Source organism: Xiphias gladius, chromosome 1 (assembly GCF_016859285.1).
Source record: "Xiphias gladius isolate SHS-SW01 ecotype Sanya breed wild chromosome 1, ASM1685928v1, whole genome shotgun sequence".
In the NCBI taxonomy this organism is placed as follows: Eukaryota; Metazoa; Chordata; class Actinopteri; order Istiophoriformes; family Xiphiidae; genus Xiphias; species Xiphias gladius.
The window spans coordinates 7,818,972-7,846,938 of NC_053400.1; the positions used below are offsets into that span (position 1 = coordinate 7,818,972).

The 27,967-nt window shown below is 39.2% G+C and overlaps 1 protein-coding gene across 3 annotated transcripts; it reads left to right on the forward strand.

Moving 5' to 3' along the window:
• The first annotated feature begins 728 nt into the window (after window positions 1-728).
• pnoca (prepronociceptin a) lies at window positions 729-27,450 on the forward strand. 3 transcript variants are annotated; one of them, XM_040131853.1, is made up of 3 exons: window positions 729-820; window positions 23,801-23,934; window positions 25,824-27,450. In XM_040131853.1, the coding sequence occupies exons 2-3, from the start codon at window positions 23,815-23,817 to the stop codon at window positions 26,430-26,432; spliced, it is 729 nt and encodes a 242-aa protein (XP_039987787.1). In that variant the 5' UTR covers window positions 729-820; window positions 23,801-23,814; the 3' UTR covers window positions 26,433-27,450. The 3 variants fall into 3 exon arrangements, with proteins under 3 accessions (XP_039987787.1, XP_039987788.1, XP_039987786.1); XM_040131854.1 differs by lacking the exon at window positions 729-820 and adding an exon at window positions 12,936-13,025 and having other exon boundaries at window positions 23,804-23,934; XM_040131852.1 differs by lacking the exon at window positions 729-820 and adding an exon at window positions 12,937-13,025.
• Window positions 27,451-27,967: the final 517 nt, after the last annotated feature.

Genomic DNA, 27,967 nt, shown 5'->3' on the forward strand with positions numbered 1-27,967 from the left:
TGGCTTCCTCATGTGTTTCTCAGACAGACTCATGGTAACACAGTATGTCATTTTTATAATCGTTCCACCACTTAAAACAATTCCTGAATTGATTTTCCTATCTATATCAGGGTTCCCAACCTAGGGGCCTAGTGGGTTGTAAGTTGATTAGTAAAAAATAAAATAATTTAAAAACAACACTTAATAGACACGCAGTCACTTGATTAGATATGCAAATTTGCATATTAATGAGAAAAAGCTTACGATGCTTTGTAATTGTACAACATCCTTTTATTATGGTTCACTAGGAACCATGAAAGAAAGTTTTGGAGGCATCACTTTCCTTAATCATGTCTCCAAGTCATCTTTCATAGCTTTGTCTCATCCTTCACTCCTTCACTTTCTATACAGCACACACATTAAGATTTTAATTTGCAAAGTCTGGAGATTGATTTTTTTTGTCAATACTAATGTTGATGTATTAATTGCAGTTTTTCTGCTACACCTGACTTACCCACATGGTACCGTCAATGAAAAAAAAAAATCATTGATTTGCACTGCATTATTTTCACTTACATTAATATCTCAATAGTTTTGTTTAAAAAAAAAAAAAAAAAATTAAAATCTGTCGGAGTTGCCTCCCACCAGGCTGAGAAGTGCTGCTACTGGCCAAACTACCACCCTGAACCTCCACCTCAGCCTATTAATGGAGACCTTCAGCTCTATCACTGATCTGTCTCCGTCCAGAGAAGGAACACTGTGGGCTGTGGAGGGAACACATCTGTCCATTTGATGTAGAAATCGCAGACGTGTCACTGTGGACTTTTATCTTGGAATTCAGGTGTGTGTGTTTAATTCCTTTCCTCTCTCTGTCTGAGTCTCCTTTTTCTTTTGCTCATCTTGTTTTCTCCATCACCATTCTATCGAACAACTGATGCCTGGATCATTGATGCTCTCACCAATGACCAGCTGATGACTCCCTGCTTTGACTTATGGGTATTGCATTGAATTTACAGTGCCATCCCGGCCCTCTGTCATCATTAAACTCGATGGATGCAATGGGCCGTCACACGACTGTGATGAAGAAATATATTTATTCAATCATTTGCTCATGAGTTCTAGCTGATGTGGCCATCACTGTGTGGCTTTTTAGTGGCTGATAAATCAGCCGATGTGGTGGAGGTGTTGATTAAAGCCTAACTGGCTCGAGCCTTGACATCTTCTGCTAAAGGAAGCCAGTCACTGGCGGCAGTCCCCACTGTCGTCATGATAGGAATCGGTCAAGGCCACGGTGGTGAGGCATGATGCTGTGTTGGATTCTGTGACGCCTGCTCTGATGTCACTGTCTGATAAGAATACTTGATCAGGATCGTAGCATGCGTGGCGATAATAAAGACCTCTGCTTTCTGAAATGTATGGAAATAGGAGATTAGAGGAGAACATCTGAAAAAAAACCTGATACAAAATGAACCCCTCCTTTTGAATCATTCAAATTTAAAAGTAAAATAAATCAATCGACTGTTTGCTAAAACCCTCAAACAGTAATTTGCCAAATCATAGCTTGACAAACGTAAGTACCCTGCAAGCATTTCATCGACCCGGGGGTTGACGGCAGGTCTGTGGCACAACCTCTCTCGTGAAATGGATTGAAATGATGTGCAGGTTGCACCTGAACCACAAAACAACCAGACTTACAAAAAATGTAAATTTGATTGAGTATAATGTAATTCCGTAACAGTGTTATAGAGTACTTTTATATGCAACCTGAAAGCTATGTTTGCATTATAAGCGATACAGAGTTACGCAGTATTATTGTCCCTCTGAGGTGCGGATTTCAATCTACTGCCTAGCATTTTCCATTTTGCTCAATCTTTTACTGAAAGATCTCCTGAAGATCTCCTGAATTCCTTCAATGAAAAGCTCAGGTTATACTTAATTTTATAATTATGCAGCCTGGAACTTGTCTTTGTATATCGAGAGTTATAGATTGGTTGTCCATACAAAATCCTAACCCAAATCCAGGAAGTATTTATTTCAACCCAGGGCGCATATCTTGCATCTTTCAAAGAGAAGTCCGTCAACTTGAGCAGCAAAGACAGCACACGGCAAAGGCTTCTTCATATATATATCAGTAAGTTATTTATTAATATAGAGCATTAGATGATTTTTATGCATTCATATTCAACATTCAGAGTTCTAAATGTAAAACTTCCATTTTAGCTCATCTGTTTAAAATGTAATGTTATTCGAGTAAGATATTTCCAACTATTATAGACACCCTAGGTTGTTACATATACAACGTAATGGAGTATAACAGTTAATGAAAGTTTTATGTAAAAACGGCCCCTTTTAAGTAACACTTATCCCCTCCAGCCTCTGTTTTTTAAACAAATCTATAGCAATTACTCTTTATGGTTGTGGTGCTTCTATCTTTGTCCTATCAAACCAGGCCATATGACTAAATAATTGTTTTGCACTTGAACTTTTTTTTTTAATTTATTGACTTTGTTTCTATATATATATATATACTATTTATTACTTCATTTCATTTCATTTCATCGTTTTTTTCAGCTTATTCTTGGACTTAGTCCAGGGCACCAACTAGAGCAGGAATAATGCAGCATTCAAGATCAGAGTATTCCAGCACACCAGGAGTGCAAACTGTTGGACTTCCTATGAGATGGTCTTTTGTGTTAATTCATATGTAGTCACTCACATTCCTTATGATTATATATATATATTAATATATAATAATTACTGTATTATAATTGATTATTTTATGTATTGGATTTTGGGAAATTTACTCCAGAAACCTCAGCCAAACTCACATCCTACATAGCATCCCGTTTGTTTACCACACTGCTAAGTCCTCATCCTAGAACTTTTCTCTTGAAATGTCAAATGTGAAATCTTATGTTAGCATTAAAAAACAGCCTGATGTAACATTTTTCCTGATTGTACTTATAACATTAGGACTAGCTAGCTCTACGCAGCAATACAAGAGCAATGTGGTTTCAGTGTCTTCTACATGGATCATCGACTGGTGTGAAAGCTGACTTTTGGTCTGGAACATAGTCTCAGGCTTTTAGCCGATATTATGTGGCTATCAATATTTAAAATAAGTCTGGAATTTTATGGATTTTTTTGACGGTCCACTGGCCCACATTATGTAATTGCCAATCAGAATTATTTATTTATTACCTGAAGGTGCTGGAACGCTGTTCCAGCCCACTTTAACCCCTGGCTGTAAACATTTAAAAGTCAGCCTGAGATGGCAAGTTCAACCAACTCAGGGGGCTAAAGTTAGCTTAATTAGCTAGCTAGCTGATAAAATCTGCCAGCCATAGTTGCCATTTGAGCCGACAAAAGTTGCCAGCTAGAAATGAGAACCTGCTTTTGTTTGGCTCTGTCTGAAATCAAGGACTGGAAAACAAAGATTGCTTCAAAAATTACTACAAATTTCAAGCGCGAAATCTGCCACCATTATCATTGTAAACGGCATGTGCTTTGCGACAAAGGAAGCCTTGACAGGCTTAGCAACAGCAACTTAGTGAATGGTCAGTTAAGTCTACTCCTTTCATTGTCCACTAACATACATTGGAGATGGAAAGAAAAAATAACATTTTTTCGAAAATACTACAAATGCAGCAAAGTCTACACATGAATAGTTTAACATTTTTTAAATAAATCACACAGAAAATGTTACGTATTTGCTGAAATACATGAAATACTGTAGACCCATGAGGGCTTTCATGCATGTAGTCTTATAGATTGCAAAGATTATGTATTTTAGAGAATCTGAAATGCAGCAGTTAGTTCTTGTAAATGTACTCAATTTGCTCAATATCACAAAAAATATATATAAAAAAGTGGATTTACTTTAGCTGGGAATTTTGTTTTCTAGTAATGACAGAATGCTATAAACGATGTACAAAGAAGCTGCAGTGTCTCAGCAGCAACACTTGCACATCATTACATCATCATCAGATGTAACGATGGCAGTGGCGGGAGGATGACCATTAACCTTAATAGACAGCACCTCAATTAGATGGGAAAGAGCGGCAGCAGTCTGCAGTGGAGAGGAAAGGGGCAGTCACAGTAACCTTTTTGGTATCATGGTGGGTAGGAAAATGACAAGTTCTGACGCATTCTGAATGAATCACATCTGTGACATTTGGTCCATAGAGAGGTTTTCACACTTGGTGTGGTGGCCAGCAACACCCCCTACAACGGCAACTAAACAACAACCACGAGGCATGAAGAAGAAAGTTCAAGATTGTTGAGTATGGGAGAGTTAAACACTTTCTGGAGCTCTTGGTGTAGGAATTAAACAAAAAGAACCCTCCACCCCTCCATCAACATCTTTGTTTTTCCCCAAACCTACTTCTTATTGAGGCCTGGGTGTAAAAGTCAATGAATTCTTTTAACCAGGTCTCGATTGGATCAGGCCTTTCAGCGTCTGGCGGGGAGAAGATAAGACCTGTTATCTCTTTCCGACAAACCTGCAACCTCCCTCTGTCCTCCCCATGACTGGTCCAGAGGAAGGGGAAAAGAGAATGAAAGAGAGAAAAGACAAAAAACATCTCTCTCTTTATATATATACATATATATATATATATATATATATATATATATATATATATATATATATATATATATATATATATATACACACACACACACACATATATATATATATATATATATATATATAAAATCGTGGTAATAATGCTACAAGGTGTAAGAAAATAGTGTGCAGTGAATAAAGATTAGATGAAACTTGAAAAAAATGGGCTGTAGAAAACAGAACAGAGCACAGGGGGGTGACATACTGAACTAACAATTGCTAACCTTCTGGCACAGAAACCATGCTAACTTTGTAACCAGCCATAAGCGCACTGTACTTGGCACTGGCAATGTTTTTTCTTGCTGTTGCGGGTTGGGGGCGCCAATGATTTATTGTTGGGGCTGTGGGATTTGGAACAGTGAAAAATTTTAGAGTAATAACAGAGAAACTGTACAGCTCACCTCCTGACCAAGAAGCTCCATAGACAAGGTCCACAGGAAATGCCTACAAAAAGTTGCATCTTTAGTGACAAAATATTCCAGACAGGAGTGCATGCAAAAACAAGTTCATTTTCTGGCTGTTGAATTTTTTGGGTCCATCCTCTATTTTTGGGTCAGCCAACAACGCTAACAGCCCTGGCAGAATTGAGAAAAAGAGAGTATTTACTATAGCATATCACAGGTGGTCTTGTCCTGCTGCTCTCTAGTTTCTGGTTCCTCTTGACAATGTTGTTTGATGAAACTATACGTTTTTATAACACATATCACATCAGCGTACAAAGCAAACAGTTTACTTGAATAAATCTCACATGATGTGGTGATGCTCAGGCCAATTCTGTATCATAAAAATTCAGTGTCTCGTAAAAAAGTTTCTATACAACTGCAACAGCAAATAGGTTTTATAGGAAATATAATTTTGACCGGATTTGTTGTTCATTTACGTATCTGGCAGGTCGCAAATACCTTGAAACTGAATGTATCTGTAAAATGTTCACAGAAAATTTGTTTTCCACCAAAATATCTTGTCTAGCCTTTTTTAAACAGGGGGTTAAGAAGACCCCACTTTGCTTGTTTACACTGAACCAAACAAAGCCAGTATAATGGCCTCCCCCAGTGTGTGATTTTAGACAGCATGAATTATTTCTTGCATTACAAGAAGTTCAGGGCTCAGGTTTTTCTGGACCCCACCCCTGTTAAGGACTTAAAAGTCAGGAAATCTTGTCATCTGGTGCATCAGTTTTGACCAATCTTTTTAATCTGTTTCTTGCAAGTCCCCTAGCTTTATGAAAGTCTAAAACTAAATAACTGGAGTGCCCATTTAAGGGTTGCCCTCTCTGACGCCACCTCTGACAGGAGCATGATGTCAGAGGTGGAGCCTGATAATTTCATGACAATGAAAAAAAAAAAAATGTCTCATGCATGATAGTTAAATGAAGCAAAGAAAAAAGTTAGGATGCTATTGTTATATGCTATTGGATCAATCTCCAGTTTTTTGATGTGTCCTGTCATGAACTGAAGTGTTCAATGGACATTTTGGTAAATTTTGGTAAGTCAATATGATCAAATAAATAAGAAATGCTAGTGAGTTTAAAGGCATAGGTGGACAGGAGGTGCAATTTCTCAAGTAATTTAAGTCTCAAAGAAGACACAATGTCTGTGCTTAAACCTTGGCGGCACTTGTTACTGTTACTACACTGTTTTTGTCTTCTGGTTGTTTTGAAGCAGACTAAAATTAGTGTCTGTTGGGGTTTGTTCTAATTTACTGTTTAGCTATCAGCCATTTCCCACAGGAAAAGTCTTAATGAGTATTTAATTAATGACATTGATTCATTTGGTGGGGGAAAATCTGCTTCATGGATCAGACACAGTGATGTTCCTCATTGTGTCTCAGCCCTTGTTTCATTTACTCACTTTGCATTTCTCCCACAATCTCCATTTCTTTACATCTCTTCCTTGTGTCAGACTGCTTTCAGATGTACCTGTGTCTTACCTCTGTAGAGAGCACATTTCTATGTGGTGTTGTGTTGTAAACTAGACGCAGTCGGCTCCACAGTACAACCTAATTACTCATTTAGCATTCTGTGTGTCTTTTCAGATTGCCAAAACACCAGAATGTTCAACCAGGGATGGGCACTCGATGAGGCAAGGCAAATAGGTCAGCACTGCAGACAATCATCACTGTGTGGGTGATCGCGTGATGCCGCTGAGGTTTATTTCTTCCATTTAGTTTGGTCTCTGAAGATGGAGAAGATTGTAACTTTGAGCTGAAGGAGACATGCATCTGCAGACTCTGTCTCTGCTCTCATTATTACGTTCTATCTGCTCTCTGTTAATTTGATTTGTGTGTGAGTTGATTCTATATTATTTGATCTGAGCTAATTTGGGCTGAGTCGAGTCAAGCTGAATTACTTCATTCTTTCTAGCCCATTTATGACAGTCAATTTACCACCACTGTCCATCAGTGTTAATCACAACACAGGTCATTGTCTTATAGGACCAGGTAGGGAAATATTATCATTCACTTCTCTGTGATTACTTAAAAGGTCATTTCAGGCACTGGCAGAGTACTCAGAATCATAGTTTTTCCAGTGATGTCATGTCCTTAAGCCACAGCTAACTTTAGGCGATCACAATTCATATGGTTGCTCTCCACGAACACTCTGCGTTTCATTTTCTGTCAGCAGTCAGTGGTGAGAAAGTTGGAAGTTTAAACGCCGCTGACATTTCACCATTTCACAGTGTTTTGAGGTGTATTATGATGTGACGTGCTGTGTGGATAACGGGCTGGACGGTGATGTTGACTATAGGACAGTCTTTGGGATTACGTGACCGAGCTGCTGTCTGTCCTCTGATGGCTATCCACTAATGAACCACTGACTAGAAGAGACAAACACAATAATAGCCTATTGACCTCCAGAGGGCTGTCGTTCCTGCTGCATCAACTGATCTGTCTAAGCAATAGTTCCGGTGGCGGTTAAGTAACATTTTTGACTACATTTCAAAGAGACCCTCTGCCTCATCGTTTATAAGCTGCTGTCAATAAGAACAAATAAACTAAAGGAATAGTTCGACATTTTTGGAAACACACTTGCTTGCACTAGCTTTTATTTAGATGAGAATATTGTTTGTTAAACATGAAGCTGGAGCCAAGAGACGGTTAGCTTACCTTAGCACAAAGACTGGTGGCAGGGGGAAACACCTAGCCTAGCTCTTTTCGAAGGTAACAAATCTACCTGGCTGGTTATGCGCCAGGCTATTTCTTGAGTAACGACGTTCTGGAGGCTCCACTGGTTGCCTGGCAACTTCACAGTAATGACACGACTCGATTTTACATTGTTACGTCTTTATGCTAAGCTAAGCTACTCTCCTCCTTGCTCTTGCTTGTTAGCGGTAGTGATCCTCTCATCTAACTCTCTGCAAGACAGTGAATAAGCATTTTCCCCAAAATGTCAAACTGTGCCTTCAAAGACAACAAGAGATGTTTGTTGGCCTGTCCATCACAAGAGCGGAGCGTCTGTGTACGTGTGTGAGTGTGTGTGTGCAGGTAGATGAAAGAGGCAGACCCGCCTCAGTTTTTAGATCCCATCTCACAGAGCTTCTGTTGACTTAAGAAAACCAAACATGATGCACACAACCTGAGGCAGGAAATACTCCAGAAATAGTAAACTAAGCCATCAGGCTGACATGCGTCCTCATGAGGAATGACCACTTGAAAAGCCGATTTTAGGTCGCGCCAGCTCCTCTAACTTGGGCTGTGGGTGAAATGCATTTAGACAGCCTGGAATTCTGAAAAGGTCTGATTGTTAAACCAGGACAAGAGTATCATTAACAAAGCTCCTTCATTTTCGAAGATTTGTGAGTGTAGTCAATTTCAATTCAGTCATTATTATATTTGCCAGAAATAGTGTATTTTCAGTGACACCAAGAGCGACTGTTGTCCTAAAATATGGATGCCTCTGCCCTTCACTGATAAAAAGTACAGAACAGATCCTAAAGAGATGTCTGTCAAAATTTAGGAAAAATCTAGCCAAGGAGACTACATTCATAACAATATGGGACTCCGCCAAGGATCCTACACCTAAAGTGTTCAAAAGTTCTGTTGTATATCAATTGAGGTGTCCTGGTTGTAATGCTGTGTGTAATGTGTCATCATCAGCCTAACTGATGTACCTTAGGAATCAACTACATCTGGTCTTCATCTGGTGTTGTTTCCTTGGTGCCTCCGCCTGCTCCTGATGATGTTTTTAAAGTAAAACCGAAAGCTTTAAAATGCAGATCGATTAATTAAAGGAATGACCTGAGTAAATGGGTGGGGAGGCATAGCAAATTCTTTTACGTAGTGCATGAGGGGCCTTCTCAGCCAGAAGATCTCAACGAGGTGAACACTTGGGAGATTGAGAGATTTGGACCGATGTGTTAGACAGCACTCTCCACCACCATCATGAGAACACTAAATTTCGGGAATGTCTCTTGGAAGAATGGTGTTCATCCCTCCAGTAGAGTTCCTGAGACTTGGAGAAGCTGTCCTGGAGGCTTCTGTTGGCCCAACACCTACTAAGTTGCTTTTTTATTATGGATTTTTCCAACATTGTTACCCAACTTTACATTGGCTGAGAATAGAAACACACGTCAAGCTGACCAGACTGATGTGTATGATGTGTACTATTGACTGTAAAACTGTTGTAGATGGAAGTCTGAGTTGCAGGTGATCAGCTCATGGCTTTCTTTGATGTTTTTCATGTAAAACTATTGCGCTGGTAGTATAACAGCAGTGTCTTGACACTGTGCCATTAAGCACCAGCAGCGATTTCATTACATAAATTCAACCTACTGATTTCATTACATAAAATTTTTCACAGAAATGTACTTATTGTGCCCAACAAATGCCAATAAGGAATGTAGCAACAAAGAGTCAGACAACTAAAAACAAAAACAAGAAAAATTGTCACTTTGTGTGAATTGGGACTTGGTCAGTGGTTTTTTTTTAAATCACAGAATTAAGTTTTTAGTCTGATTTCAGACTCATTAAAAGACTAAAAAACAAAAGCGCTTTAGACACTGAGAAGTAAACTGCACCTAGTCTGGTACATTTATGCCCAGTACATACGTGCAAGCGGTCATGCACATTCATCAGGTACTATAAAGTAATTAACAGTAATTAACTCTCTACAATTACTATAGAGAGGATCCTCATCAAGATGTCTTTGCTCTGCCCACTTGATTGGTGAGTCGCCATTGGAAGACTGATAGATAACCAGTATTTTTCAGCGTCTTGTTGGTTTTAATCCAGATGCTAAACTTTCACCAAGGAAGTTATGTTTTCATCCATGTCTGTTTATTTGTCAGTAGGATTACGCAAAAAAGTACTGAACCGATTTGCACCAAACTTGGTGGAAGGATGGGGCATGGGCCAGGGAAGAACCCATTAAATTTTGGTGTGGATCCGGCTAAAGGGGTAGATCCAGGAATTTTTAAAATCACTTTCCTTAACATTGTGAGAGGCATCTTTCGCCTTGGCAGAGGTATGCGCTCTACTGGGTGCCAGTGTAGTTGAAAGAGTTTTATCTACCTACTCAAGAAGAAAACCAAAGATCTAAATGATGAAATTACCCTATAATATGAAACCTTGATTTTAGGGTTCCGTGCAGCTGCTAATGGGATTTGTACATATATAAACATGTGAGTAAGGTTCATTAATTGTGTGGTAAATTAATTTACTCATGGGTTTGATTTATAGTCATCTAGATGCTGATCAGTGAATGTGTGTGTGGCTGTTTGGAGACCATCTCTTTTCTAATCATCTAGTTTGTTGGTAAAACAGTGAAAATTGCTTCATTTTTCATTTCAGGGTAATTAAGTTTATTTTAACTCTTTTAAGACTTTTAAAAAAATGATAGATCTACGAAATTTTTAAGCAAACTGTTTTTTTTAGCAAAAATACTGTGCATGTATAGGCATGTAAAACTTATTTTCATGATTGACACAATGTACACAGAATCTTTCATCAGTACAATACAGCATTAATATTGTGTGTGGGTCGGAGTGGCAAGCTACTGTAGTTATACTCAGATCTCATGAATAAAAAGATGACCTATATACTTGTGTATGGTTGGTTTTCATTCATCCTACTGGCAATCTTATTACCTTAACCTAGTAGGTTTCGTTGCCTTCAAATCAGTAAATGCCCGAGTCACTTTTGAAAAGCTCATAGTGTATAGATCCGTTTTGAAGGTAATGACAAATGACCTGATTTGTCATTAAGGTGCAAGAACTTATTGCAAATCTTCGTCCTTTTCTCAACCTTGGTGTTGGCTCCAACTTTATTAAAGAGACAAATGTTGTATTCTAATTTCCATTGAAGCACTGACTTAGTTAGATGTATGTCTTTTTGGTGTTGCCAGTTTATCCGGATCTTATATATATTTGGTAAATTACTCTTCTACTCTGGAGAGAAGTGCTACAGTTTACTGTGAGCATAATGTGATGTTTAATTGATTAATCATATTACAGCCAAACATGTATTAAAAGTCCCTGCATTCAGCTCATGTTCTATCTTTCCTCAAAGGTTTTTTTTTTTAGGTGGCAGTGACGTGTGTTTCATTTTGTTTCATCCTGCATCAATAGGCATACATGGCTCGAGTAAAGTAACCCTAATCAGAGAGAAACAGGACGCATCCCCCTGATAATGAACGCCGGACATACTCATAATAAGAAACTCTGGAACACATGCTCGTCGTGATTCTTTTGTTTCCAGCACGGATTTTTGTCTGTGAGCAGAATGACAGTAATGCAGTCCTGCCACTGCCTGAATAGAGGTTGGAGGACATCTGACTCTCACTCCCACAGTGGAGGAGTGACAGTCAGATGTCCTCCAACCTCTCCTCAGAACATCTACATGTTCAATATGACATTTTCTGTGTTTTCTATCAGGAGGTAACAGTACAGTATATACTGTGTGAGTGTATTAACATGGGGGGGGGTGACTACTTGTATATAGTTACTAAGAATAATCAGCTTAAAGGCACAGTTAAAGGAAAAATAGGACTTAGTGGCCTTGTTTGCCAATTTTAAAGTTTTTGAGCCTATGATTTCCGTGTAAAACAGACAGTAAGATCTTGAGAGTGGCAAATACATATGAAACTTTTTCATCTCTATTGATGGAGTGAGGAAGAAATATCAAAATAACACTAGTATCATAGTAGACTGTGTACATACTGTGAATATGTTGGGGTAATAGCCAGTGCAATGAAGAAATTATAAAATATTTTCAGTGAGTCAGGGAATAAGGTCAGATCAGATATAGATAAGGTATGTAGAGCCTAAATTAAAGTCCCTCTTCACTCAAAAATGTGTTTTGCGTATTTTTACTTCACTTGGATGTTTAACCTTCACTGCTCAGAGTTTGACGCTAGAGGACAGTTTTCACATTCATCTGCTGAGGGGGGAACAATTCTCCGTGCTGTCCTTATATCTCAGCTTAAGATGCGTAAACACAGACAGGATTTTCTGACATCACAGCGTGCCCCGGCACGCATCTACACAACTTTGTTGTGGAAAACTTGAAACCGCCAGGTCACATAAACTGAGGATGGACAAACAGTCAGTGAAGCAGGAGACAACTTGTGTCTAGTGGTAAAACATTACAACAGAAAAAAATATTAGCATATTCACAGATTCTGGATTTTCAATAATGATGAAGGAGTAGATCTGAATTGGAGGATTTTTAATGAAGTCATTAGACTTTTTTTTGGTGGAAAAACCATATCAAACACAAATTCTTAATCAAAGTAGACTATTTTTATGTCTTAAAACATGTCTGAGTTATGTATTTGAACTGTATTTTGTGTCTGTTTTTAATTGAATTTGTTCATGTTGTTTTTATCAAGTAACTAAACCAGAAATAGTGAAAAATTAAATATCTTGTAGCAAAGACCACCCAAGACAGAAAGATAGATCCTCCTTCCTCTCTTCTTCTCCCACTTTCATTTTTTCACTTCTCCACCTCCGTCCTCTTTTTCCCCTTCCTCTATTCGCATCCTTCCTTCTCCCTGTCTTTTCGAACCCTCGTGTCCCCTTGTACGTTTTTCTCCTACATTTTTCTCTTTCCTCCCTCTTTTTGCTATTTACTTTCCTTCCTATCCTAACTCCTATCTTTCTCTCCTCTTTGCCACCCTCCTTCTTTCCCTCCCACCTTCCTCCTCGCTCGCTATCCCTACCACCCCCATCTTCTCTCTCCTCCCTGATTTCAGTCCCTCCCTCCTTCTCTTTCTCTCTGTGATGAAAGAAGGAGTTTTGAAAGAGAGAGAGAATCAGAGGAGGGGGTTGAAGGGGAGGGGTGGGACCCTATAAGAGCAGCTCACTCCAGCCTCCACATAGCCAGAAAAACCACACTGATACCGAGGGAGGGCAACGTACGCTGACGAACCTCAACCTGCACCCGAGGGACCCCTATAGGCACCCACAATCTCACGCCAACACAGGTAAGAAGACCCTGGAGAGAAGGAGGTGGGAGATGGAGGAGAGAGGAAAAGAAATGGCTTGACCTCTGACCTTTTAGACAAAATCTCCTGCATTTTTGTCGTATAAATAATGACTGACATTTAGTTACATTTATTAACAGATCCACAGTCAAGACAGAAAGATCATATGTATTGAAAAAGCCCTATTGTCGTCACACTTTCCAGAAAGCGACAGATGCACAGTTTACATTCCTTTGCCTCCTTGCTGATTGGAATTGATAAGTGACGACATTTCAGATGTGAATTCTCTTACATCTTAATCTGACAAAAACTACTGGACCCAAGGGAGGAAAAAGAAATGACATGTTTGTAAGCTTTTGTCAGCCCTGGTAAGAGTAACGCTCTGTTATCCCCACTCAGTCTTTGTCTCCATCACTCCATCATCCACGACTGCTATAGGATAATTGCTGCAGCTATTGGGACTGAGAAACTCTGACCCTTGAGCCCCTCGCGGCTGAGTGCCTGTAACGAAGCTGGTGAAAGAATTTCAGCTTAATCTATTGCTGACCTCAATGACAGGCGGCTGGACAAATCACACAGAGCGGGTTAGGATAATGTCTCCGGTCACACTAGTTAACAAACCACTGATTCTGGGTTTCATAGAATCAATGCATTACCTCTAAAGGAGCATCTACAGACTATTACGTCCTATGATGCCCAAGGTTAAATACGTGTTTGAGTGGGTGAAAAGCACAAGGCAGCAACGATGTACACATTACAGAGAGCACGAAGTGAGGAAGCTCCATGCAGTTTGTTTTGTCCCTGTGTTGGAATTTAGTAAAGAGGGAAAGGTCATAAATCGTTGGTCCTCATTAGTCATTCATCGTTAAGGCCTGATTTACTGCTGCGTTCTAGTGGGTTGCATGACTGGAAGGGGAGTCTTCGCAGAAACCTGATGTTTGTGTCTACACTGTAGCTCAAGACGCAGAGTAATGAAAGGTATTTTAGGTGAGTGCATGTTGGTTAATCAGGGTCAGATTTCCCCAAGCTCACTTCATCAGAGGACTATTTTTAGCTCTTCACTGGTATTTTTGCCTGAAGGGAACTGAATCAATATTTGGACGTACTATGTTTTTAATGACCCTTCCTTGCCAAACTATCCACTATGGGGAAAAGAAAAATATAAACCATTACATAGAAAATAGAAGTTGCTTCAATTCAGCAGTGGTACTAGTATTAATGGCATTTATGGTGTAGCAGCCTATTTCTGTAGTAGTTCCGCCAGTATGATTCTTCTCATGCCTTCCGGCATTAATATGTAAAACTCATTATATTGAGGTACATGCTTTTTTTTTTAAGCTGTCAGGAAACATTTACAAAGTTAATAGCAAACTTTAAGATTGAGTGTCACCTTCTTATTTATTTATGTCTTTATTGCATTGAATAATTAGCAGTATTTTTGTTTAGCTTGGGGCTCACTTTTCATTTGACCTTGAAAGAAACTCCTTAACAAAAGGCACAGTTCAAAATGGATTATTTGAAGTAAGCTACAACAAAAAGTCTCTTTCAACAACCACTGACGATAAATTATTTTGAAAGTGCATGAATCTAGTTGCAATTATCTTAGTGACAAAAGCCTCCTGCGTATCGTCTTAAAGAGGCTGATCTACAGATAACGCTCAGGCTGAAACAATGGCCTTTTTAACTGATTCAGAGAAATCTGCTTTCTCATTCCTTAGGGCAAATACTCAAAGCAGTCCTGTGACTGCAACCGATTTGGCCTTGCTGTGAAATTTACCTCTGATTAGCTCTGGATCTGATTACCTTTGTATTATGTTCTAGCACTGCTGCATTGGCTGGGTGAACAAAACCTCATGTCTTCAGTGCGGCTGCATGGAGGGAATAGAACGCGGCGTGAACAAACCAGCCTAAATCTGAATGGAGATAGAATCTTAAATGAAAATTTAATGTTTGAAAACGGACTTATCTGATACGCAGCTGATTTTAGTTGAATACACCTAAGGATTCAGGGGTAGAGATGTGGATGAGATGACAAAATGGACCCTCTTAACATTTTAGCTGGTTTGTAAAATAACAGTGAAACACAACAGCATTTGTTGAGGAGCGCTCTGTGTTTTTGTTTTGGCTGACAGTTTTGCTGTTTTCCTTTGGATATCTGGCCAAATGTAGAAGAGGTGATGATGACGTGAGATGTCAATACCTACTATAACAGAATTTCAAACAGAAAATATTGGGAATATCCAACACAACTCTTGTGAATCTTAGTTCTTCAAAGGGCATAATCCTCTTTCTATTTCATTGTTAAACTTGAAGAAGACTCTGCAGAAACTGCTATATAACAACAGGAAAATACAAGTTGTGCTTTAAGGGAAGAGTGCCATTTCTGTTTTTTTTCTAGACTTAAAATACCCCAATTTAATTCTGTCCACCTACACACACGAAACAGCTGAATGCACAGAGTTCGGTTTACTTTACTTAAGGTTTATCAAAACAAATTTGTAAATTGGAAGAAATGGCTCTCACCCAACAGTGATGACAGTTCTTTCGTGGTAATGTTGATGAGGACCCTGTAATTACTATGTTAGTGAGACATACAAACAGAACAAAAACAAAAAAATGCACAGAGACAACATTAACCAAACACGTGATGCACCAAACAATTTATTGAATTGCAGTCACATTTCCACAGCCCACACCTCATGTGTCTCATAGCCTAAAAAACCTTTTAATCCATCTCCTCTCCTCCTCAGTATCAGTGAATTTGTTGGTTTCCTCCACACCTCATTAGCTTTATGGATAAACTTTCTTGACCCCGGGAAACCACTCTCACTCAAAGGCTGGATGGGGGAAAATAAAGGGAGGATAAGGAGTGCTGCATCACAGGTCACACGGCATAGCGCTGGTGTGTACATCTCTGGTGGCGTGTGGAGTTAATCCAGGCATACAATGTTCCTAACACAGCAGGGTGCCTGTCGGTCCTTTTGTGCTGGGAGGATTTCACAGATCATTCTTCATGTGTCCTTGCTGCATCCAGTGTGCTCCACCTTCCCCCTCTGTTTTCGCATCAAAATAGACCTGACTCCTATCCGATGCTGTTGCACTCGTTTCAACTCTGAGGGCAGATGTATACATCTTCGTTTTTCGTTGTTGATTGTACGATTGTTTTGTAGCCCAGGGAAAATATCAGAGAAGAAAGGCCCTGACACTTCTTCAGGCATGTTGACTTGAATATATGCATATATGTGACATCATTGTCTATGGGACAGGCAGGCTCAGGAGAAGAGACACTACCACCAAGCTAATTAAATAATATAAGCTACCAAGTTGTACAAACCATTCCTCCTGTTTTCAGCCACCTAGTTGTAATTCCAAGTCTGAGACATCAGGAGACGTTACCAACATTAATACAATTGACTCAGCTAACTCAAAAGAACCTATACAGTTTCTACATGGTTTTACAAAATTATAGGCCATATGTGGCCAGGTTTTTACAACTGTTCAAAATACAGCTAATTTGAGCTATTTAAATTATGTGAGGCTATTAGTTGGGGCAACCATCTTGGAAGCATGAACATTCCCAAGTTAGAAAAACAGGAGATCTTCCTGTTTTTTCCTATTCTGCCAACACTGTAAGAATGCAGTATAATGTGAAGGTGCAGTGGGATTCAAAACTCAGAAATAAACCAGGAAGACAGAAAGCTTTTTTGGCGAATGCGCTTGGTGAGCAGCTTTCAATCAAATCAATGGGCGCCACCTTGCATTGCAGTATCCAGTTCTTGAAGCACATTTATGGTTGTATGTTAACAAGCAACAGCACCATCACTGACAAGGTTCTGTTAGGGAACAAGTGGCTAAAACTCATGGGAAGACTAACAAAACAATGCTAACATACACTGATCTCACAGAAGTCTTATTTCTCCTACACATGCAGTATATGGAAAAGCCCGATGGTCCCACACTACTAAGGCTTTGATGGACTTTGATAGAGTCTGTCAGTGTCTTAGGCTGTAATGTCCTATAAGAAGAACTAGGTTCTTGGTCTTCAAACAATTGTGCCATCCGAACACATGGCTCAAATATTTTCTTATGCTCAACAAAACTGTGCAACAGTGTTAACTGATTTTACAAGTCAGTTGCTGTATTCATGCTCTCCTGTCAGAGCCAGACTTTGATCTCTTCATGCTCAAAGAGGTGTGGAGAAAGAAAATATTTTAAAAAATCATCATGATAAGACCTTTAGAAATCCTTAAAAGAAAATTCAATAATTCAGTGATTATATATATAGTATGTTTATCTCATTTTTGACCTGTCATAGCAGAAAAAGAACAGGCATAACAAATAACTTTATTCATGGTCTCTTCCATTTGGGTGTGTTAGTGAGTCAACCACACCTCAATGTAATGTAGCTGTTAGTATTATTATTAGTTACAACTGTGTTTGACAAAGGCCTATTGGTTATGAGTTTGACAATGCTTGTCTTTGCAGAGTCTCTTCTTTTTCTAAATATCTTACCGACATGTTTTGAATTTAGTTTAGCTACCCAGCAATAACTCATATTATTAAAAAAACTGAGGAAAAACCAATAAATGCTGCAGATTGGATAGAGAAGTAAAAATTTACAGGGCACCACCTCATCTCAAAACATAAACAAAAAATCAATATGTAATAAATAAGAAATGGATTTGGTATGCTTGTGCAAGTGGGTGCGAGCACACCTACAAACCATTAATCGACCTTAGGTGATTAGATGCATTGAGAAGGGAAATTGATTTAGCTTAGTGTGTCTGCCTGTAATGGCTTCAGCGTGTAATCTACCGCCACGTCACACACAGTCTTGACTGACAGGCTGCATGTTGCACAAAGCACTAAAGGTTTCTTCTGGCTGGAGATATGTCAAAAGGCCCTCTCTGTAGACACATCTGTGAGCATATGTGAGCTGACAAGACCTCTGACCAGGAGACACGGAGCAGGAGCAAAAGAAACAATATCTTTTGCTCGTAGTAGGGCAGGTGATTTAAGGCCATTAAGGCAAGCTGTTCAGTAGATCTCTCATATTTTCTTCATTTTGATGCAAAATCGTTTAATGTAGGGTTTAGCCCTGAAGGTTTTGCCGTTGGGGTGATTATTAATATCTTGATGAAAAATAAGGCAGATGCTGCTCTAGTATCAAATGACAGGTAAAATAAGTGTAAAATTACTTATTACTTATCATGAAATAAAATTTCGTTGTTTTTGTGCAGTATTTTATTTTTTGTGACATGAGTGATTGGGGCTTCCTACATCCTGTAAATTCCTATGCCAGTGGTAGTGGTAGTTTTGTCACGTTTTATATATGTGTGAAAGAGTGAGAGTGACAAAGAGTATGACAAAGAGCTGGGGAGAGAAAGAGCTTGAGTGGGTGAGAAGAGGAGTAAGGACAGATCAATGAGTAGGTAGATAATGTACGTAGGTAGTGACAGGGATGACTAATATATAGATCTGACATTTTTAATCAAACTGGTTGGTAGTATAGATTTAGTGTCCTGAAATGTGTCAAATTAATAACCACTATGCCATTTTGCTAGTTAGCTATCAATTTCAAAACAAAGAGTACAATGTATTTTAAGTGGGCCTGGGACAAGTTGTCAATCAAAGTGATTTTTCTGACAGTTAGAGTAGTCTGCCATCGGGCTCCAGGCAGAATATTAAATAACATTTAATTACCTGTCAAACTCTCATCAACTAACAAAGCCAACATCCTTAATGTAATCTAATTATTCAATGTTTGACTTGTTTTCTTTAATATGCTGGGCCTGTCTCCTTCAGGGGTTGAAAGTCCTTGTTATTCAGTTTAATATAAAGCTATCATATTTAAAAGGTACATTTTATTAGGTCATTATGTAGTTGTGCATGACAATTTTGTGTATGTACTTATGAAAATCTTTATACTATTCAGGACTTAGAAGGGTATAAAAGCACAGTGATCTTTAAGCATGCACATCCAGAGCAAAAATAAAGTGTGACCTTAATTATTATGTCAGTTATTGGACTATCACCCTGATTTTCCTTTGCATTCAAGTTTTTTTTTTAGTATTTTAAAAGTCAATAAAGGAAACAGCAATTTTGTAAAATTTAAATTTAAATTAATAAGGACTCCACTTATAGACAGGATTTGAACTACACTGTTATTTTAAATTAGACTTTACTTGAGTCATGACGGACCCCAATTTATAATTTGACCCTAACCCACTGAAGAATACAAATAAGGCACTTGTCTGTCAAATTATATGATCAAGAGGCAATTGAATGTCACTGAACAGAAAATTTCCATTAAAAAAAGGCAATTTTTGCTTTTTCTTACTGCTTTTGCATTTGCACAACCACAGTGTGTCCAACTGTCCGGCATTAAAGAGCAACCACAAACAAAGTAACAAAAATTCCAGGTACATGGTGTACTGAATTTGAATTTGACAATATTGTGATTACTACAGTTAAATTACGTAATAAGCTGCAGTTCAGCTTTTAAAAATAAAGACAGATTTTAAGGCGGATACACCCTGCTCCTCTGTTCAACCACACGTGAATAATCCGGCTTTAAGTCGCTCTTCGACTGGGAGTAATTTATTTTATACTTCCTGTTCTTGATGAGAAAAGGGCAACAATGGAGGAAAATAATGGTGGAAACAGCTGATAACATGGTATGAGACAGTTTGGGAATTCTCTGCTCAGAGTGAGTGTTGCTGTTGGATGAGGAGACTATGAATCAGAGAGGAATATTTCGTTAAGTGTAAATGTACTTAGTCATAGCTGACTAGACATACTTTTTAATTAACAACGGGAAGATGTTTTTGATGTTTAACACTTTTTCCGCTTAACCTGGCAAAGCTTGCTGAACAAACTTACACATATACTGTTGATAATTTTCAAGGGGACAGACTACTGAAGTGTAATTTCGCTTATTAATTATCTGAGTACTAGTTATATTTTACAGAACATTGATGACACCACATCCTATTGCTTTTTGGTGCTCACTGCCCCTTTGCTAAACTTAAATTGTGACTTGGATTAGATGTTTTTCAGGTAGCAGAAAAGATCAAATGGCACGACACCCGCTCATGTAGTCACATGGTAACAGGTAGCAGGTTGAGCCTGGATGAAAGGTACTGTATATTGCTGTTGAAGAAGTACTGTAGCTGTATGGAGAGATATTTCCTCTCATCTGAAAGACGATCTTATTCATCATCTACTGGAGTGTAAAACCTCCATCAGCAGTGCCTCAGCACAGCACACACTGTAATGACTTAATTAACTGGTTTATTTAGTGGTTAATCAGTTAATTAAAAGCAGAGTAAATGGGTTTTAAAGGCTCCCGAGAGAACCAGGCAGATGTCAGTATAAGACCACAGAAAAGATCAGTCATTGAGAAGCCCTGTTCTTTTAACAAGCTTTTAACAACACAGAAACAAGAAGACAGAAGAACAGATAAAGACTATATTCAATGGTATTTCGTATTGGTGTGTGAATGCATGTGTGTGCATACAAATCCACAACATCCTGAGTGAGGCCGGAGTGACTGCATCCAGGCTTTAGTCATTCTATGTTGTTCTGGACAGGAACTCAGACATCAATTGTTTTTAGCAGGAACGAAATAGTCAGGGACTGCCAGTACTCAACTTGGCTACTTGACTACTTCCTGCATTTACCCCCCAAGTGAAGCATCGTGACAGGTCCTTAAACCTCCAGTGACAGCAGTCAAAATGGGTTCTGTGATTCATGTTTGATCACATTTTACTAAGTTAAGATTATTGTAAAAATTATCCTCACAGGGATAGAGAAAAAGCGGCATGGATGGCAATATTGGTCTGTTGGTTGGTTGGTCCACCACTTTGGTCCAGACTGAAATATCTCAACAACTACTCGACGAATTGCCAGAAATTTGGTATAGACATTCATGGTTCCAAGCAGATAAATCCGAATGACTTTGATGATACCTTCCCTTTTCTCTCTTTTGCTCTAGCGCCTCCATGAGGTTGACATTTGTAGTTTTCATTGAAGTGTCCCCCTGTTGGATGGATTGCCATGACATTTGGTCTAGACATTAGTGTCTCCCTATGGATGAATTGCGATAACTTCCCTTTACCTTTTGTGTAGCTCCATCGTCAAAAATTTTTGGATTTTTGAAACCTTGAGTTTATGTCCAACTACTTAAAATATAAAATGTATATATCATTCCCATCAGCCTCAGCTGTAGTTTGTGTTTTGTGTTTTAATTAGCAAACGTTAGCATGCTAACATGCTAAACTAAGATGGTGAACATGGTAAACATTATACACTCTAAACATCAGTATCATAGCATTGTCATTGTCACGTGTTTACAGTTCTAATGTAAGCATTTAGTTCAAAGCAGTGCTGTGCCTACGTCCAGTCTCACAGAGCTGCTAATCTAGCTGTAGACTCGTAGTCTTGCTAGTAATTATGATATGCAGTAACTTTCTGACTGCATGGAAGTGAGTCTATAAGCACGTATTTCACTTCACTCATTACCTAATTATTGAGACATGGCATACCTGTGTGTGCAGCCTCTGGCCACACCTCAGCTGAGAACAGAGATGTGAAGATGTGGCTCTTTCATACATTAGCAAGATGGCAGCTTATTCTTTCAGGCACAGAGGCACTGACAGGAGGATGGACAATAAGATGCATTGTGGCCAAATAAAGACACCCAAGCTGTTTGTTTAAATCTATTGCCATCTTCCAGTTGTGTCCCACCCTCAGCTGTCCTACAATATTCGTGTGTAAAATGGCTTCGCTGCTCTTTTGTCCTTCACTGACAAACGCATCCTCTTTCCTACTAAAGAAAAATTAAGAATACACGACATACACTTTCTTTGTTTGCACACAAGAAGGCGGATTAATTTTTTATTAATTTTGCAGAACTGCTGTTTAGTAGATAGACACTGGAATGAACTGTAGTGCAATTACACTTTTATCAGTTTTTAATTACTCTGAAGAAATTCCAAATTTACAAGACCTTATAGGCTTATGTTTAATTGAAGAAAAATGAGTTTTACTCTCTGTCACGTCAGTTTAACAGATAATGACAACCTACAGCAAAAAGAGCAGAGTAGTAGTCTGTGGGAATGTTTTTGAGTGTGTCTACCAATGTACTGTATAGTGGGCATACACAGTGTGTACATCAGGCATGTGTGAGAATGCATGTATTTGTATGTTTGTGTGTTCGTGTGCTGTGTAGCTTAGTCTCTCTGAGTACTCTGCATGTTTTGTGCATGTGAGTTTGAGTGTGTGTTTGTCAGCAACAAACTGTGACTCAGTTTGTTGCCAGAGGCATTAATTGAGGCATCAATTAAAGGAGTTAACGAGTTTGTTTAATGAGATGAAAACTCTGGTTGTGTTTCTGACGTCACACTCACCAGACTGGCCTGTTCCGCCCAGAATAAGGTCAAACCAATTTCTTTCCTCTTTCTTCTTTCTCTCAGTCGTTTTTGTCACTTTTTGTATCTGCTTTGCTCACTCTCGCTCCATCTGTCCAGTAGTCTCCCTTTGTGTCCCCTTCAGCTCACTCTTGTCATTTTTGCTTTCTTCATGTCCTCTGACTCTCCTTTTTCCATTAGTGTCAGAAGTCTACAACATTTAGAAGTGTGTACTTTACTTCTGGACACAAAGATACAACTTATCCAAAAAATGGTTAGTTCCTGTGTATTACCACTTATATAAAACATGACTAGCTGCACATTATGACCCTGTGTCTTAAATGGCAAATAGTTCGTTGACTAATTAGTTGTGGTTCTGTATATGTGAGTCATTGCAACCACCTCAACACTAAGCTTTTTTTTTTAACTGTACGCGTAATCACATAGACTCTTGTTGGCATATGATAATATTATAGGAGATTTTTCCAACAGTACAAATACTGTGTGTAAAAACTGCTTTTTCTGCTCATAATTAGCTTCTATGTGTCTGTTTGGATTTGAAAGTTCAATCTAGTCACACTCTGTCTAACCTTGATGGTTAGCTCCCACCTGACACTGCACTAGCAGATAACTGTTCTGCTGTATATTCATGGCTTAAGAGGATAGTTTGGGTTGACAGGAACGTTAACCACGATACACAGCAGGGCTACATGTACTGGCACTCCCCCACAGACACACACACACACACCTCTTCTTAGAGCAACACCAGCCAAGCTAGTTACTTTTGTGACATTAGCTTAAGTCATTGTTCGATGTATTGGTGGCCACTTGGCTAGCTAAGAAGTTACAGAACATGTAAATGAAAGAATTTTAGCGCTGTTGATAGGTGTATTTTCTTTTCTTTCAGTGGAAGCTGACCATTTCCTGCTGTTTATACTCTTATTGCAAAGTTAGCTCTAACCCCCCCCCCCCTTTACTAATGCTAACTTGACTCTGCAATCAATACCCTACCAAGATATACAGCTATTACTGCTTTTGTGTGATATAAGACAAAGGTCCTAGATAGCAGGTCTAGAAAGAATATTCTAATTTGTACATGCATGCAGAATTCTTCTTTTCCATACCCGGCATTTAATTCTACCATAATTGGGTCCAACTTTCACACATTCTCAGTGTTTGGCAGTTGATACACTGAATAGATGCTGACACAATAACCTGCAACAGTGTTCAAAACCTTACTGAAAGCTGAGACGATTCAGTCAGACACCACTGCGTTATAGATAGGTAGGAGAGGTTGTACTACGAGAGGAGTGTATCAAATGGTTGGGCTGAACATGTGTGTTTGATCTGTCCTGTTTTGTGCAGCAGACGGTGGGACCATGAAGACTGTGGTGGCTCTGCTGCTGCTCTGTCTGTGTGACCCTGGGCAGAGTGACTGCCAGGCAGACTGCCTCTCCTGCAGCAACATCCTGCCCAAACAGCTCAGTTTCAACACCATGGTGAGGGTTCGATACGGGCACACACACACACACACACACACACACACACACACACACACACACACACACACACACACACACACACACACACACACACACACACACACACACACACACATTACAACAAATGTAAACAAATTTTTCTGTCCTATCCATTGAACCACAAAAGTGGACTTCCATAGAGACAAAAAAGACAAAATATCTAGATGCTGCTCTTCCTCCTTTTATTAGACCTTTTTTTTTTTCACAGACGATTTTGGAGTGTCACAGCCTAAAGGTGTAACTTTCCAAAGATGTAAATAATAAAACTAATTATGCTGAATTCCATTTAGCTGCTTCAGTTTCAGGGTGCTGGTACAGTGCAAACTGCGTTGCCGTGGCTGACTGGAAAGAAGAGAGCCAACAAAATGTCTGATGTAAAGGCCAAGACCGCCTGTGTTTGTTGTGTGGTTATAGTCACCAGAGGGAAATTTAACAAATAAGAAAATAAAACCAGACTATTCTCCCACATAAGCTCACACAAACACTATCCGTCCATGGCGCTTTTTTAATTTGGTGATAAAATATGTGGAAACCCCACCTCCATATGTTCATCCTGTCCTCTCTCCATCTCCCTCACTGTCTCTTACTCAACAAATTACCCTTTTGGCATTTGAGTTTTAATTTGTTCTGGCTAATTGATTCCTGGGGATAGATGTGTGTTTCTCCTCTCAGTGCCTACGCCTGCTGGTTGTTCCTCTCTGGTTAATGACGTGTCTGCCTCTCAGATGTTTAGGCCGGGAATGCAAAAGAAGACATTTAAGTGCAAATTGCTCAAAACATAAAACTTTGAACTAATAGTGTTGTTTGTGCGAGGCACTTTTCATTTTAAGAGACCTCAAATAAGCCTATGGAATTAGGCATTTATCGCCTCATACAGACATATGACAGCTTAAAGACATTTGTCTAAAGGTAGCACAGACACAATTGCACTGAACCACTGAAGTGAAAGACATAGGTTAAAAACAAATCAATCTCCTTCAGTCTTATTGATTTTTTATTGTCAGAGTTAAGAATGAGTTAAGGACTTTCTACTCCAACAACCCTCACAAGATGCTTTGAGTAGTTCTGTTACAAGCTGTATTATACACAATCTAGATTTTTCTCATGACAGACATAATGTATTTACAATACAGGTGTAATTGATCATATGAATTTATTACAGCAGTCTATTTGGGTGTTCTAGGACCCGGGCCTGGCCACTGTACATTAAATACTGTATGTAGTTACAACTGCACTTTTCCTGTAAAGTCAAGTCAAAATGTGTGTGTGAAAGCTCTGATGTTTGATGTTCTCTATACGTTTGATTATGTGACACATAGTCCTTAAATATGATTTATAGGTCTACCACCAGATTAAATTATGTCTTACAAAGACAGGATGAACGTCAGGTATTTATTTTAAAGGGTCAGTTCAACCAAATCACAAAGCATTTATGTTTTTCTGCTCCCCCCGGTGGTATCTACCTTTGCAGGTGCCCTCAATTTTAATTTGCCAAGGTTTTCTAAATATCTGTATCAGACACTATTATAAAAATTCAATTGATGGTCCCCTAAGCATCACTCACAGTAATTCGCAAACCATGTTTTCATCGTTTTGAGAGCCTATGGCCACGTTAGTGACTCTGTGCTTTTAGCATACTGCTAGCATTGACATGCTAAGATGCTCAAAATGAAACCATTACCATGCCAATGTTTAGCAGGTACTATAATGTTTACCATGTTCAACATCTTAGTATAGTGTTAAAAACAGTTTACAGTGAATTTTGTCTGTTTTGCAATGTGAATTAACTGACCCTGAACTGACTCAGAAGGGAAATAAAGGGGATCTCTTGTCTTTGTCTCTGACAGGTGTGTCTCATTGAGTGCAAAGGCAACATCTCCCCAGCCTTCTCCTGGGACTTTTGTCGTAAGGTGTTGTCGTCGACAGCTTCCTCCCTCAGTGGTACTATGTGGAAAAAATCTCAGGAGGAGGCGGAGGCCCTATTTCCTGAGGAGGTGGAGCGAGGTCTGTTGCTGCCCATTGCATTGCAGAGGTTTGATCACGTTACCCGGGCATTGGGGGTGGACGAGAGGGATCTAGGTGGTAAGGGCAGCCAGCTGAGCACTGCCTACAGTTCTCAAGATGCGCTTTCCCTTGAGGATGAGTATGAAGAGGAGGCAGGGCAGGAAGACGGGGATGCTGACATGGCAGCAAGAGGACAGGGTGATGTAGGACTGAGCGTCTCCAAGAGGTTTGGCGGCTTCGTCAAAGGGAGGCACGGCTACAGGAAGCTGATGTCTCCAGGAAGATCGTACCAGAAGAGGTATGGTGGCTTCATTGGCATTCGGAAGTCAGCCCGCAAGTGGAACAACCAAAAACGTTTCAGCGAATTCCTGAAGCAGTATCTGGGGATGGGCACTCGGGCCACTGAGTTCAACAGTGTGTCAGAGGACCTCACCCAACAGAATGAAGTTTAGCTGAGTGCACCTTTAAGCCACTGCCATAAAACAATTTCCTGATGTATTTTCACTGATCTTGTTTTGTATTTCAATCACCAATGTGTCAAACTTTAACTGCAGTCAACAAAGTTGACCTATTGAAACTAAGTAATTTACCAAAAAGTGAAAATTCCAGTGGAGTAACTGGAAACTCTTGTCCCCCTGAAACTCCCGTCATCCCTGGTATCTTCCAGGCCCCCTTGTCCAGGTCTGGGCGCCCTGAATCATTGAGACCTCCCATTTGGTGCCCCTTGTGGTATGTAACAGTTAAACAATCATGTTTCATTTGATTAACTGCCCAAGCACTTCATGAGATTTGAAGGAAGCTCCCAAGTTGGAATCCTTGAGAGTCCTGGAAAGGGTTGCAAAATAATAAAGGATTTATTTTACTTTAGCATAATTGTTGCTTTTCTGATCCCCTGTATTATACAGTATATTTTACATTTTAATGTCTGTGCTAAATCTTGTTATATGGAGACCTCTGACTTTAGGGGAGTTTCCTTGAAAAATGTATAAGAACCTCTGTCATCAAGCCTAGCAGGAAACCTCTCTTTATTATACTACCATCTTTTGACAAAATGCTTAACCCAGTCTCTGTTAAAGGACAATACCAGTGTTTTTTCATGTTTTGGCATTATGGTTAGGCAATGTCAGTAGCAATGTAGACTATATGTGATTTGTGTTAAATAAATAAAAACATGCAAATACACAGCTAAAGCTCACTGATTTATCACTGTGCCAAAACACACCTGAGACATACTACTACTGAAACAGGTTTAATTAAAAGATTGCTCTTTCAATTTGCTGCAATGGCGAAATATGAGAGACTACGCAACACTCATCATTCTCGACGTTATGACCAAGTGAGCCTCATCCCTGACTGGCTCCTGTGTCCAGATGCCAGATTCCTATATGTACAAACAGTATTTGGTATTTTTCTTTTAACTGTAATGGTGTAAAATGTTTTTGTTGCCCGCTATGACAACTTGTAAATAGCTGAATTAAAACATGTCAATAAAAATAGTTTACTATTTCCTTCGTGGCCTGTCATGCAGCAATTGATTCCCTGTCTTGAGGTGTTTTGTTCTCAGTATTTACAGCACAGCCAGTAACTGGGGAGAGGGGGGGTATGTTAATCTCTTTACCTCTTTAAGTTAGTTTTAGATGTTATGGAACTATAATGATCAGTTATAAGACTCAATTAGAGACTGATGTGAAGGCAAAGACCAACCAAGCAACATTGCGGTTGCCAGGTTGTGTAACATTACATTGATTGGTGTCTGTTGTTACTATTAGGAAATGAAGTGGTTAGTCCATTTGTGAATTCTCATTATCTAATAAGACATCAAGTCTGCAGTTGTAAATATTAATAAGTTGTTTATAAATGTATTCTGGTCCAAATGGCTTGTCCTCTTTTCCAGTAGGTCAGAGGTCAAACTTAAAGACTGACACCACAATGCAGAGGACTCCAATGCTACTCCTTTCACAGGAATAGTCTACACTTTGTCAGTACA

Bases quoted from the DNA above. Each gene is read 5' to 3' on its own strand.
- pnoca (XM_040131853.1), top strand. From the start codon at position 23,815: ATGAAGACTGTGGTGGCTCTGCTGCTGCTCTGTCTGTGTGACCCTGGG. The intron at 23,935-25,823 runs GTGAGGGTTCGA...TGTCTCTGACAG, and splicing joins AGCTCAGTTTCAACACCATG to GTGTGTCTCATTGAGTGCAA.